At 39.3% G+C, this 14925-nt stretch overlaps 1 protein-coding gene across 7 annotated transcripts in view; it reads right to left on the bottom strand.

Moving 5' to 3' along the window:
- Window positions 1-14925, bottom strand: part of ehbp1l1b (EH domain binding protein 1-like 1b) — a 32609-nt gene that overhangs the window by 2434 nt on the left and 15250 nt on the right. For all 7 annotated transcript variants that reach the window (XM_055148811.1, XM_055148812.1, XM_055148814.1 and 4 more), the window contains 10 exons: window positions 10636-14415; window positions 8741-9007; window positions 8190-8582; window positions 5456-6139; window positions 2328-2598; window positions 2092-2240; window positions 1870-1918; window positions 1101-1422; window positions 172-233; window positions 69-96 (listed from right to left, as the gene is read on the bottom strand). In XM_055148811.1, the coding sequence (XP_055004786.1) occupies window positions 69-96; window positions 172-233; window positions 1101-1422; window positions 1870-1918; window positions 2092-2240; window positions 2328-2598; window positions 5456-6139; window positions 8190-8582; window positions 8741-9007; window positions 10636-14415 (6005 nt within the window). The remainder of the gene's footprint in view (window positions 1-68; window positions 97-171; window positions 234-1100; window positions 1423-1869; window positions 1919-2091; window positions 2241-2327; window positions 2599-5455; window positions 6140-8189; window positions 8583-8740; window positions 9008-10635; window positions 14416-14925) is intronic.

Here is a 14925-nt window from a genome sequence, read left to right as displayed (position 1 = left end):
AGGACATGACAGACTTTAGTTTGACAATAGAAAAGATTAAATGAACTGATTTCGAAGGTAAGACCAACCTATACTCTTGCTTGTATCTTCATCCTGCTGGAAAAAATAAGGAAGACAATCATGTAAATCAACAACAACAACAATATAGTCTTAACTATTTGTTTAACTCACCTGAGATTTGACTGTTTTGTTAGTGGCCCTGGGAGGTGCAACTGGGGTTTTTGAATCTTCCCCTATAAAAGATCAACATTGTATAAATTAAAATACAACAGTACATGATTATAAAGTTAAAACTCACAACCCATTTCCTTGATTTTTTTCCTTCACCTCTAATCTAATCCAATCCTCCTGCATTTTCTGTCTGTCTTCACCTAATTTCTTTGTTTCTTGTAAGAATTTAACCACTCATCTCCTCTTCATGCACCTGCAGCTCTCCACCCTGAGCCATGTGGTGTCCATTTTGTAATCATGACTTTCCACATGTCTCCAGTATTTTAATAAGTCTTTCCAGCTGTTAAACCAACTAGCCTCCCTCAGTTTTCCATTGGATTTGGACGCTCTTCATCTGGGCTCTACCAACTCGACACTAACTCCGGTATTATTCACCATTAAACCCACTGAACCATCTCCTGCTGCATTCAGGTGTTTCTCGCAAAGTCTGTTATTTCTTTCTTCCAGGCTTTCAGGTGCTTTTGATTTGGAAATTACAGTGTGTACGGTGTTGCAAGTGACTGGAAATATTTAAAGTAGTGTAATTCAATCAAAGTAAGTGTAACATAAGATAATTTTGGGCCAATCAAGACTGTATACTTTGTGACTAGAATCTGGCCTTAGTCTAATAACTCACGCTGCACAATAAAGAGGTAATGTTTCTAAATATTCAGTTCTAAAAATGCTCCCTGTTTTTATGTCATAACAATTAATACTATGCAGGTGTAATGCACTACTCTGTCAGAAGCTATTAGACAATCTTTAAAATGTACACTTTTTGACAGTGTTTGCTAATGTGTGCAAATATTTGGTCATTTTACTGTGTTTAAGCAATGTGTGAAAATACAGTTCAAACAAAACAGCCCCTAGCACATGTTGATTCTTCATACCTTTGCCCACTTTCTTGGCTCTGGGTGGTGGGACGACCAGTGCTCCCCCTCCCTCCTCCAGACTGCCCCCCTCGTTGAGCCGGGCCATGCAGAAGGCCTCAGCGTCTGTTTGGGAAGGGGCAGGGCCAGAGAGGGGCAGCCCGTAGCTGGATTGGCTGCTGTTGTGTTCGATCTGCAGCACGCTTAGCTCCTGGTGGGTGAAGTGGGAGCGGATCTGACTCAGGTACGTCATGACGATGAGCCGGTCCGGGACAGACAGCAGCACCATGTCCAGCGGTTCCAGGAGACGAGAGATACCCACGGACTCAAAACCATCAAATGCCTGAAACAGAAAGAAAAGCTTTAAAAGAGGGTATTTTACTTGTGGATTATTAAGTTTGTCAAGTTGCAGTGTATAGTTTTGTATCATGTTTTTGTGTATTTATGGAGTGTTTTCCTTTAGGAATATGACTGGAGGAGGAGACTTGTGGAATGCACATTACACAGAATATTATAGCTATTTTGAATAGGGTCAGGAAGATCACTAAATTACTCAAGCATGCATGAATGATACCTAAGACCTCTTCAGGCATGTTTTTGATGAGGGGAACAGTTTAAAAAATTATTTACCATAATACCCGCTCAAAACAATGACAGAAGACGTTATCCTTCTACCTCGATATTTTTATCATTTTCTGATTAGCAGGAGTATAACTTAAGTAATTGAGCTACAACTGTTATACTGTTAGCAGTATATGCTAAATCATGGTAGAGCAGGTTGTAAGCTTACCTTCTTATTGTTGATCTTGATATCATGAGGATCCAATTTATCAAACTCACTACACAAGAAACATAAATACAAACACAATCATAGAATAGAATAATAAATAGTACAACAACTAGGCATACATCGTTTAAAGTAAGTGATAAAAAAGTATTCCTTTAATTAAAATATACATAATGGACAAGAGGTTTTACCCAGTATTTTACTTTATTGTGAAAAGTCACTTACATTTTCTCTGGGTGGAAGTGGTGCAAAATGGCACAGAAGGCGAGTCCGTTCCTCCAGGACGTGCTGAAGTTGGTGATTTTGACCCCTCTGTAGTTTTGGGTGATGTCCTGACACCACTGCAGCAGAGACTGACTCGAGTTCACCAGGTCCTGGGAACCATTCATGAAAACAGTGTTTGTCAACTTAATGATTAAGGCAAAGAGATGAGAACAATATCACTGTGTCAGTCTCAGTACCTCTTTTGGGTGCTCCTTTCCATCTGCTTCTTTTTTAACCACTGTCCCTGCACTTGTGGACTTAGTTTTCACTTCTGGGGTCTCCTCTTCTATTAACGTTGGAAGTCTGGATGTTGATATTTCATATGTATGTGAGGGAGAGGGACTGCTGTCTACAACCGTTTTTGTTTTGGAAATGTGGTTGCCATTTTGAGATGGACAATTAAGTGTCTTCTCTGGGAGCGATGTCTTCTGTAATCCATCAGTGTTTTCTGATAGTTTGACTTTGGGCCTAAAAAAGGAATTATTATTTATATTATTATAAAGGTAGTTGAAATGAAAAAAACTATAGGTAATAGTAAACAACATTAGCCAGTGATTGTCAATGAGCTTAACGGCCAAATTACTGAACATCATTAGTTGCAGGGTTGACTGAATGTTAAAAGCAAAGCATATTCAGATGGAGCAATAGCAAAGCAAAGATAACATTAGGATAACATGCAATAAAAGGCCTTAATGCTCAGTCTGCCACTTCAGTATTTGGATGATCGAATTCAATAGCACAAACAAGCTTGCTTCATATACCTTCTCAAAACAATGCAAAGTCAAATTTCATCAGACTTCACATTACAAAAAGACTTGTTGTTACTTGGTGTACTGCATAAGCCTATTGTCTTGATGCCAAAGAATTATATGTATGAATTTAGTTTCCTGTATAAAGGCAAAATTTCAAGGACTATTGACCATTTAAAAAACTAAATATTTAATTTGTAAAATGTATTCTCACCCTTAAGTCTGTATCTAGTGCAGAAGTGAATTGTCATGATTAAAGTTGATTTAACATAAGTACCAATTAACATATAAATACACATTACATTACATAATTATAAGCAATGCAATTTATAAATCCCTGTGCCTTATAAGCAAATGCAAAGCTAACAGGCAATCTCTTGCTTTCAAACTGCCCGATGTGCCAAGCAGCAAGTCCATCTCCCATACCGACTTACATGTCTTCTACCTCCTCTTTCCTCCTCTTGTTTTTCCGATAAGGAGATTTCCTGCACAGCATCTAATTCAGTAGTTATTACATCTTTTTCAGGGATGTCCTTTTCTTGCTCGGTGACCTTCTACATTAATATCATCAGGATCTGGAATAAGTCGTTTCATTGTCTTAGGACCAGTGATGGGGGACTGGTCACCTGACATTTTGCGAATTTTAGCCAATAGGAGTTTTTCTTCTTCTTGTAGCTGAATGTCTTTAGTAACTTGGCTGTGTTCAAGTGTTTTAGTAGGTTGCTCTTTTATGGTTGAATCTTGTTTTTCTTGCTGTTCATTCATTTTATTTTCTTCTGTTTGTGTTTTGGATTCCTCAGTACCGATTGTTGACTTGGTAGCATTTTCAGAAGAGTGACAAGGCAGTGAAGAAGTCTGAACGTCTTGATTCTGAATGGTTGGTTCCTTTGAGGCTTGTTTGGATGAAATTATGTTTACTTCCTGCCTAGGTTGCTGAGATAGTGGTAGCTCTTTTGGAGAATTTTCTTCAGAAGAACTTGAGTTGATGGTTAGGAAAAACTCTGTCCTATTTTGAAGAGTATTTAAACTTTTTGGATCTTGAGATGGTTTCCCAGTACTAGCAGGTGGTGGTAATGTCTGCTGGTTTGGGCTGAAGAGAAAAAAGACCAATTTAGATAATGTTGTGTAGTAAAATACTGTATGTATGTAACCCTAACTTGTATATGAAAAAATACACATTTTTCATCAACAAATACATGTTTTGGGATACCACAATAAAAAGGGTGCACTATGTGAAGGGTCTGCTTGTCTCCATAGACAATAACATATTTTTGTTTTTACCTGAAATGTTCCACATTATGGCATTAAACCGGAAATCTCCATGGAGATCAACATATGATCCACTAAGTCAGGGGTTTTCAATGTTTTTCAGGCCAGGGACTCCCAAACTGATGGAGAGCTGGAGCAGGGGCCCCCTACTATATATATGGCATACAATTGTGTTTTATATTAAATAATGTCATATATAAACATAGCTACTCTTATTGTACATTCAGTACTAGAGAGGTATTTCATCAAAGTCGCTTAACAAGTCCAGGCTTATCCTGAAATCCAGTGCTGAAACTAGGTCCATCTCCAGTTTAACCTTCAACTCGCTCCATGACAGAAATAAGCCTGAGTCTGACCAAAGCTAAACTCAATTTAGCTTTGGTCTAAGTTTAAGCTGCGCTTTGTGCTCGTGGTGACTCTGAGAAGGCCAGAGCAATGAAACTATGACATCACGGAAAATGTGAGTGACTTTTAAAATTATCTGACTAAACGCAAGAGGAGCCACACTGCATGGACAAGAGTTTGATATGTGCCACAGAACTTTTCCAGTCATTCTGATCTGAGGAGCAAAAGGAAAGACATGACTCTCTCTCCTCTCCTGTTTGCTTCCCCTCCTCACCTCGTTGCTCCACAGACAGAGAGGAGAATGGCTGTGCAGAGCCTGGTTAATGCAGGCCGGGGAATGAAGTTGCCTCACTTCAGTGATGCGTTAATTTCCGCCATGCGTAAAAGTGAAGCTATAAAGGAGCTCTTCATATGTAGCCTAGAAAAAAAATTATAAAATCCATGCCAAGGTGTTTGCAATTTGGCAGGGAGCGGGAGACAAGGGAATGAAGAGAGAAAGAGAGAGAGAGACAGACGTGATGAAAGAGCGAACAGTCAGAATCCACTGAAAACCAGTTCATCCTCATCCTTCAAAAATGAATACATATATATAAAAATGTTTAATCAAGCAAAGTTTTTGTGATGCTTCTGCAGTACCTCCACGGCCCCCCTGCTGAAGACCTCTGCACTAAGCCGACAGATAGAGGCTAGAGCTGTGGAGAAATAACCCAGCTCATAATATGAATACATGTTTTTCAAGTGAAGTCCAATATAATGCCTGTAATTAACAATAATAAATGCAAGAGAGAAAGGTTCAATCAATGCCATGCTGAACAATCCAGGAAAAACAATATAATTACTATGGAGACAAGCAAGTTGTGTAACCTCCACCAGAAAAGTTACACAGTTCACCTTTAAATAATCATCTAGCAATTACATTTTCATCAATATTTTACATTATTCTATCTACTCTGTATACTCACCCTGCAGTCCTGTCCATGTACAGCTCTGCCAGCCAAACGGACCCCAAATCTTCATGCCCTGTCTCATACTCTACCCCCTCATCTTCCTCTTGCTTCATCCACACTGGAATAGCACCAGATGGGACATTTTTGGGTTTTGTCACAGAATTTCCTGCTTTGGTCATTGGCTTTGTTGAAGGGGCATTGTCAGTTTTGGAAACAGTCTGATTTGGCAGGTTAACATCAGATCTCGTTGCTGTTTGGTCTTTACATGGTTGCTTTTCAACAGTTATATCATGCAGTTCAGCCTCTCTCAAAGGGGGGAAGTTGTTTAATTTCTTTTGCACTGGTTCAGTTTTCTTTGTATTTTCTTTAACTCCATCTTTGGCATGTTTCTCTTTTGTTTTGTTTTGTTCCTGTATTGTTAAAATGTCTTCCTCTTTTTTCAGTTTCTCCTGCTCAAGTTGTTCTTTTTCTTTCTCACTTGCAGCTAGGCGAAGACTTGCAACAAAACTAAGTGTCTCTTTGGAAGGATCTTGTTTTTTGGTTGAAGCTTGACCCTCTACGGTGTCACAGAAGTCTTTGGGAGGTGAAATCGCAACAGCAAAGGCATCCTCATCAGGGATAGTGGAGTTTGAAGTTGCTTTATGGGGTGGTTTTTCATTGATTCCCATTTTTGGCTGGACAGAAGTTGCTTGAGTAACTCTATGGGACACACACAAATGAACACAAGCAAAATTTGAGATAGCACTAATCCTCAAGCAACCCTCACTGTGATATAACGCAGAAGACAGCACGCGTGATTGAGTGTATTTTAGACTTTGTTTGACTTGTCCAAACAATAGCAAGAAAGCAACTTGAGAAAATATGCTTTTATCATTAATGCTATTTGAGGACACTGAGGAAGTCGTGCCACTGAACAAACATAATGACTTACAAAAAGGATAGCATCACTGGATTATGTTTTAATTTATTAAAGGGAACTTCATTATTTTTTTTTTTTACCGTTTAACCGAAAGTAAAAAGTTCACTAGTTGTGTTATAGTCTAAGATGTGACCTTTCAAAGCAGATAACATGTCTGATCTACTGTATGTGCATAGTCCAAAATAGTAAAAAATGAACAGAGCAAACAGGCCTGCACATGGTTGCTTAGAGACAAAAACAAACTACACAAGTATTGCATAACATTAAAATAACTATTCAAACTATAGATAGTAAAAATACAGATGGCTGCCTTCATATTTTCTGCCAGGGAAGATGCAGGCACACTCTAACACAAGCTTCTCAACAACAAAGAAGATATCCAGTGCATATGTAATGTGCACATATGGTAATTCAATATATAAATGGTGTATGTCTGGGAATGTGCTTTTAAAACCGCACAAATGCAAGAATCGTGCTATATCTGTTGAGATAAACAGGCCTCCAGGAAGTTTCAATAATCATGATTACTGTGGTCTCTTACGCTATGCTCTATTTTCGGTATACTGGTATATGGAACCTCTCCTAAAAGAGACAATAAGGGAGTATCTATCTTATCTTATGTATTATACAACATCAACACATTGTAACCTGTGATACACATACTTCGAATTGGACAGCTAAGATTAGATCCATTTAAATATTTAGTTACCGTATTTTTCGGACTATAAGTCGCACTTTTTTCATGGTTTGGGTGGTCCTGTGACTTATACTCCGGTGCGACTTACATATTAAAATGTTCACACTGACAGCTTGTGTGTCAGTATCTGCTACTATTACTCCTGTACCACTGTTACTTGGCTCTATTGCGCATGTCTTCTGCAGAAAGAGCCTCTGTCCTGTCTGGTATCATGTCAGTTGATTGCACCATTACTTCTGTACCACTAAAAATTTTAACTTTAAACAAACTTAATAAGATAACTGAGAAGACTGAACAAAAATGCCCCCAAAAAGAAAATCATATGTTGCAGATTACAAGCTGCAAGTAGAGAAATATGCAGCTGAAAGGGGTAATCAAGCAGTTTGGAGTGAGTGAGAAACTTGTTGAATGGATGGACAAAGCCTGGACTTCAGTGACAAGAAACCATCCTGTCGGGATTCAGAAAGACCGGAAGATGTCTAACTGGAACTGATGCTGAGTCTGAAGAGGAAGCGGCAGTCCGTTTACCTCCGGAGGTTGCGGAGTTGCTCAGAAGTGATGAATTTAGTGATTTGGAGTGAGATTGAGAGTTTGGTAAACTTGTTATGTTATGTTGTTTATGTTCTAGTTATCTGAATAACTCTTCATATGTTACGTTAAGATACCAGACACCTATTCAGTCTGTGCTCTATTCTGTTTTTTGACTTGCCTTTCAAGAAATGTCGGTTCCTGGTCTCTGATTTTATAAAATAAATTTCCCCCCAAAAAATGCAATTTATAGTCTGGTGCGACTTATGTTTTTCTTTCTTCTTCATTGCGCATTTTTTTGCTTGTGCGGAGCGATTTATAGTCCGAAAAACACGGTATTTCTATTGACACATGTCAGGTACAGTTGAGAGAACAGCAATTCTATCTGAGGCATTTCAACCACAGGAGCAGCCAGGAGAGGGCACTGTCTCCCTGTTCTCATATATGGCCATAGTTGCAAATAATACTACACACAGGGCTATGTAAAGGTCAGTGAAGTTAGCCAGGATCATGCAGACACCAGTAGAACTTTGCATGTCATGATTATGAAGCAAATGAATTCCAACATGCAGATTTAAACTCCTGTAGTAGCGTCTGTCACTCACCCTGCAGTCACACCCTTCTTTTCGGTACAGCTCCTCTCTCTGTCTCTCTCTGTCTCTGCAGTGCTTTCCTCCACTCTGCCCCAAAGCTGTTTCTCTGCCTCCAAAACAGGCTTCTCATTGTCCTTCACTTCTACATTGGTTGTATCCTGTTGTGAGCTCGCCTGTGGGACTTGGTCTGTTTGTAATTTTGAAGGAAGAAGTGGCGCCAGGTCTAGAGCAATGTGTTCTGTACTTGGTTTGGGGCAGGGTTCCGGCTGGGTTGCTGGTTCAACGCTAGGTCTCTTTGGTTCCTCTTTAACCAATGGGGCAGTTGGTTGAATAGGCAAAATGCTTTCTGGTATTTTAGCCTGTACAGCTGGTTTTATTTCAGATTCTGTCTTCAAATCGTTCATTCTGTGAACATAAAGAGAAAAACAACAACATTAATTTCCAGTGTGACTTTAATTTTAGTACCCACCACCACAAATGCAAAGCCCCAGCACGGCACACCACAAACAAAGGAGTACTTGAAAGGGCAAAAGCAAGATAAATAGCCCCTCAGACAACCTTACCCTCTTCTCAAATCTTTTAGATCTGGTGCAATAACTTCCATGGTGGTTTCTTTTTCAGTTTCTGCCTCTGTTTTTTCTTCCAGTTTTTTCCACAAAGGGATTTCAGCCACTGCTAGCTTTTGTGGAGCTGGTACTGTAGCCATGGCATCTGCAGGCAATGATTTCTCTTGAACTTGAACAATTTGCTTTGTTGTACTTGGAGGGGTTTTGGAAGTTGGAATTTTGTTTGAGATTGAGGATGACTTTGTGGAAGAGGGATGTTCAAGACTGGGGGAGAGAAGAAGGGGAAAAAAAGATGGTATCAGAAATCAGAAGCAGGAAAGATAGAAAGCTTAAAGTATAAACAAAAAACAAAATATAGAGCAATTTGTAATTAAAGCTGGGGTAGGTAAAGGACTTTGTATCCTTACTTGTTCCACAAATTTTAAATATTGGTCAAATTCTGGCCTTCATATTTTGGTATCTAACTCCTATCAACTTATATATTATTGTTGGTCTTTCTTTAAGTCAGCCTCCATCTACCCTTGCAGTCACTGTCCCTTGTGTGAATGTGTCCATTTCAATCTGAACTCCAGTCTCAGTCTGAGCTGTCCCTCTCATGTACCACTGTCCTAATTCTGCCCATTCTTGTCATAAAACAAAGAGACCCTCAATAACTTTTGCTCAGTACCACTGGCTCACAATTGCACACCACTGGTCTCACAACTGTCTTATGCACCACTCGTTACACATATACATGTCTAAAGAAACAGTAATCTACTGCAGATCTCAAGATGAAATAATTTTTGGCCTTCACGATCAACTTCTTCTGTCTAGTTTTTGTGCAAACAATAGGCCAGCTATTGTTCAACAAAATTAAGTTCAACTGAATCTACCTCAGCTTTAATCGCTGCATAACCACCACCAAACCAGATAATATAGGGAAACAATTAAAGTGCTTATGACAGGTTAAAGTAAAATACAGTTAAGATATTTTACTAAAAATTACATTTACAGTTAAATTTTTCAGGTTTCAAATTTGACTGCCTGGTTGGAAATTATGATATTGCACTAGGGAATTCCAACTGTTACCAACAGCCATGCTGTATAGTAAGTCAAAACTTTTCTAATGTATGGGAAAAGGAGAAATTCAATTTGCGAACTGGACAAAAGTTAATTTGGTTGAATAAGTTTCACCACTCATCCAAGCTGCTTCTTCAGTTCTGGCTGGATTGCTGGTGGACACTGCCTTATATCTGCCTGAAGGGAGGAGCTAATTACAATGAAACTACTCCGAAACTAACACATCTACTTGTTTACAGTACTGTAAACAAGTAGAGTAAACTTTTGTCTAGCTGACAAATTGAATTTTTCCTTTTGGCATCGATTCTACCTGGATGACTGAGGGATTTTACACACATCTTCTAATGTACACATAAATTATTATCTGACAAATAAAATGATAAGAAAACACCTTTATTTTGTTGAAATAATGTTGAAAGTTAATATACATTTAATTTTATACTTAAGTTTAAATACTGTGGACCTTGTGGATAGTATTCTCCCTAGTGTGATGTCGTCAGTATTGAATTCTCTAAAACAGTACTCTCCTGTAATTTTCAACTTTTCCTCCCAAAATTGCTTCTTGATTGGTATAAAACTATTACTATTATTTAGAACAGGAATTATCTTACCAAATGAAGTAAAGGTTACGTCATCAAAACCTGTCATACACACTTTAACATGCAATCATCACTTCAGTAAGAGCTACTACAATTATTAATTTTTGATTGGATTCTTGATTGGTTAATTGATTTAATGATCGAGACACTGCTGGCAGCACATCACCAAAGCGAACACAGAAAGGAATCAGGCCTCAATCAATCACCCGATTAGTTTTGATTATTGTGACTCACCGCTCTTTGGAGTCCTGTGATTGGCTGAAGCTTTTGGGAGGCTCAGACGTAATGCTGGGTTTGTCCAGAGGAGGGAGGCGTGAAGCTGAGAGGGCACTTGGAGGGGCTTTTACGGCGAGAGGAGGTTTATGCGTGACTTTGGACGTAGTGTCGATCAAACTAAAAGGTAAACCTCTCATCTTCTGTTTATCTTCGTCCGATTTGTTGAGATCTTCCTCATTCAAAACCGCGGCCATTTTTCTACTCATCCTCTCAGCTTCCTGTTTCCTGTTTAGCTCTTCCGTCCTTTTCCTCGCTTCGTCTTTCTCTCTTTCCATTTGTAGTTCTTTTGCTTTTCTCTCCTCTTCTTCCCGACGTTTCCTCTCCTGCTTTTCTTTTCTTTTTCTTTCTTCCTCAATTTGTCTCATCTCTTCCTCCTTTTTCTTCTTCAGTTCCTCTTCCTGTTGCCGTCGTCTCTCCTTCTTTATTTCCTCCTCCAGCCGTCTTTTCACTTCCTCCTCGTGTTTCTTCCTCTCTTGTTCTTTCTGTCTTTTCTCCTCTTCCCTCCTCACTCTCTCCTCTTCCTCCTTTCTTTTTCTTTCTTCTTTTTCTTTCTCCAAACGTTTTTTCTCTTCTTCCATTTTCTTTTTCATTTCCTCTTCCTGTCTTTTCTTCTCTTGTTCTCTCCTCAGTTCTTCTTGACGTCTCCTTTCTTCCTCCTCTTTATGTTTTCTTTCTCTTTCCTGTTTTTCTCTAAGCTCTTTCTCTTTTTTAAGTCTTTCTTCCTCAAGTCGTCTCCTCTCTTCCTCCTCTTTTTGTTTCCTTTCTCTTTCTTGTTTTTCTCTGAGCTCTTTCTCTTTTTTAAGTTTTTCTTCCTCTACACGTCTCAGTTCTTCTTGGCGTATTTTCTCCTCTTGTTGTCTCTTCATTTCTATTTCTCTCTTAAGTTTTTCTTCCTCAAGTCGTCTCCTCTCCTCCTCCATTTTCCTTTTAATTTCCTCTTCTTGTTTTTTCCTCTCCTCTTCCTCTTTCCTCAGTTTTTCCTGAAGTCTCCTTTCTTCCTCCTCCTTTTGTTTTCTTTCTCTCTCTTGTTTTTCTTCCGCCAGTCGTCTCCTCTCCTCCTCCTCTCTCCTTTTCTTCTCCTCAGCTTCTTTTCGTTTCCTTTCTTCTTCCTCTTTCTTCCTCTTTTCCTCCATCAGTTTTTTCTCCTCTTCTTCTTTTTGTTTTCTTTCTCGCTCTTGTTTTTCTCTCAGCTCTTGCTCTTTTCTAAGTTTTTCTTCTTCCTCGAGTCGTCTCCTCTCCTCCTCCTCTCTCCTTTTCTTCTCCTCAGCTTCTTTTCGTTTCCTTTCCTCTTCCTCTCTCTTCCTCTTTTCCTCCATTTCTTTTCTCTCCTTTTCTTCCTTCAGTCTTTTCTCCTCCATCGCTCGCTTTCTCTCCTCCTCTTGTCGAATTCTTTCCTTCTCTCTTTGTTCGTTTTCTTTTTTAAGTTTTTCTTCTCGTTCAAGATGTCTTTTCTCCTCCGCTCTCCTTTCTTCCTCCATTTTCTTTTTCATTTCTTCTTCTTGTTTTTTCTTCCTCTCTTGTTCTCTCCTCAGTTCATCTTGACGTCTCCTCTCCTCCTCCTCTTTTTGTTTTCTTTCTCTTTCTTGTTTTTCTCTTAACTCTTGCTCTTTTCTACGTTTTTCTTCTTCAAGTCGTTTCCTCTCCTCCTCTCTCCTTTTCTTCTCCTCAGCTTCTTTTCGTTTCCTCTCTTCTTCCTCTCTCTTACTCTTTTCCTCCATCTCTTTTTGTTTTCTTTCTCGCTCTTGTTTTTCTCTTAGTTCTTGCTCTTTTCTAAGCTTTTCTTCCTCGATTCGTCTCCTCTCCTCCTCTCTCCTTTTCTTTTCCTCTTCAGCTTTTCGTTTCCTTTCTTCTTCCTCTCTCTTCCTTTTTTCCTCCATCATTTTTTTCTCCTCTTCCTCTTTTTGTTTTCTTTCTCTCTCTTGTTTTTCTCTCAGCTCTTGCTCTTTTCTAAGTTTTTCTTCCTCAATTTGTTTCCTCTCCTCCTCCTCTCTCCTTTTCTTCTCCTCAGCTTCTTTTCGTTTCCTTTCTTCTTCCTCTCTCTTCCTTTTTTCCTCCATCAGTTTTTTCTCCTCTTCCTCTTTTTGTTTTCTTTCTCTCTCTTGTTTTTCTCTCAGCTCTTGCTCTCTTCTAAGCTTTTCTTCCTCGATTCGTCTCCTCTCCTCCTCTCTCCTTTTCTTTTCCTCCTCAGCTTTTTGTTTCCTCTCTTCTTCCTCTCTCCTCCTCTTTTCCTCCATTTCCTTTCTCTCTTTTTCGTCTTTTAATCTTTTCTCTTCTAGCTTTCGTCTCATCTCCTCTTGCTGCTTTTTCAATTCTATCTCTTTCTTTAGCTTTTCTTCCTCAATTCGTTTCCTCTCCTCCTCCTCTTTCCTTTTCTTCTCCTCAGCTTCTTTTTGCTTTCTCTCTTCTTCCTCTCTCTTCTTCTTTTCCATCTCTTTTTGTTTTCTTTCTCTCTCTTGTTTATCTCTCATTTCTTGCTCTTTTTTAAGTTTTTCTTCTTCAATTCGTCTCCTCTCCTCCTCCTCTCTCCTCTTTCTTTCCTCGGCTTCTTTTCGTTTCCTTTCTTCTTCCTCTCTCTTCTTCTTTTCCTCCATTTCTTTTTGTTTTCTTTCTCTGTCTTGTTTTTCTCTCAGCTCTTGCTCTTTTCTAAGTTTTTCTTCCTCAATTCGTTTCCTCTCCTCCTCCTCTCTCCTCTTTCTTTCCTCTGCTTCTTTTTGCTTCCTCTCTTCTTCCTCTCTCTTCCTCTTTTCCTCCATCTCTTTTTGTTTTCGTTCTCTCTCTTGTTTCTCTCTCAGTTCTTGTTCTTTTCTAAGTCTTTCTTCCTCAGTTTTCCTCCTGTCCTCCTCCTCTCTCCTTTTCTTCTCCTCAGCTTCTTTTATTTTCCTTTCTTCTTCCTCTCTCTTCCTTTTTTCCTCCATCAGTTTTTTCTCCTCTTCCTCCTTTTGTTTTCTTTCTCTCTCCTGTTTTTCTCTCAGTTCTTGCTCTTTTCTAAGTTTTTCTTCCTCAATTCGTCTCCTCTCCTCCTCCTCTCTCCTTTTCTTCTCTTCAGCTTCTTTTCGTTTCCTCTCCTCTTCCTCTCGCTTCCTCTTTTCCTCCATTTCCTTTCTTTCTTTTTCTTCTTTTAATCTCATCTCCTCCATCTTTCTCCTTTTCTCCTCCTCTACCCGTTTTCTTTCTTCTTCCTGCCTCCTCTTTTCCTCCTCAAGTCGTTTCCTTTCCTCTTCCTCTCTCTTCTTCCTTTCCTCAATTTCTTTTCTCTCCTTTTCCTCTTTTAATCTTTTTTCCTCCATCTTCCTTCTATTCTCTTCCTCTCGCTTAATTCGTTCCTCCGCCTCTCTCTTCCTCTCCTTTTCTTCCTTTAAAATCCTTTCCTTCTCTTGCCTCCTCTCCTCCTCCTCTTTCCTTAACTTCTCCCCTTGTTTCCTCTCCTCCTCCTTCCTCCGCTTTCCTTCTTCCTGTTTCCTCCTCTCGTCTTCCTCACGTCTCTCCTTCTTCTGTTTCAGCAATCTCTCCTCCTCTTGCCTCCGTCTCTCCTTTTCCTTCTCAACCTCTCGTCCTTCCTCTATAACCCTCCTCTTCTCCTCCTCCAAAAGCCGTTTCTTTTCCTGCTCCAAAAGTTTTTTCTTCTCCTCCTCATGTTTTCGTTTCTCTTCCTCTCTTTTACGATCTTCTTCTTTCTTTTTGATCTCTTTCTCTTTTGGTGCTTCTTGTGACTGTACTGCCGTCGTTTTCTGTTCAGAACTGTACAACAAATATAATACTACTTAACTACAGAACAACGCCAATAAAAATGAATATTGTTCAAATGCAGATTTTTGTTGTAATACAGTGAGTTCTTGGGTCTAGAAATGATCAGATTCAATATTTACTGTATGAATTTACCTTTTGGATCTTTCATGGCAAAGTACAATGCAATTAGTTGATATTTTGCATCTAATGTAGGGTGACCAGACGTCTCTATTTACCCGGGACAGCCCCAGTTTTGAGCCCTGTGTCCCTGTCCCTGCAGATTTATCAAAAAAACAGTGATTTGCCCCAGTTTTATACAAGCAATGTCCCAGATGTCCTTATTTCTGACCAATCTGATGCCAAATACAGAAAAGCTGCTTAAAAATGACCAAAACACAAAGAAAAAGTGACTATACTCACTCACATATTAGTCCTAAACGGGCTGAGTGCAGGACAATTTTCCTTAAAGAGACAGTTCGAGATTTTGGACATAGGGCCTCATTTCCTAGTGAGCCAGAGTGT

Source organism: Boleophthalmus pectinirostris, unplaced genomic scaffold (genome assembly GCF_026225935.1).
Source record: "Boleophthalmus pectinirostris isolate CB_2022bp ecotype Guang Dong unplaced genomic scaffold, ASM2622593v1 HiC_scaffold_12, whole genome shotgun sequence".
Taxonomy (NCBI): domain Eukaryota; kingdom Metazoa; phylum Chordata; class Actinopteri; order Gobiiformes; family Gobiidae; genus Boleophthalmus; species Boleophthalmus pectinirostris.
Note: the sequence above shows the minus strand (reverse complement) of the source record. Positions and strands in the feature narration are given on the sequence as shown.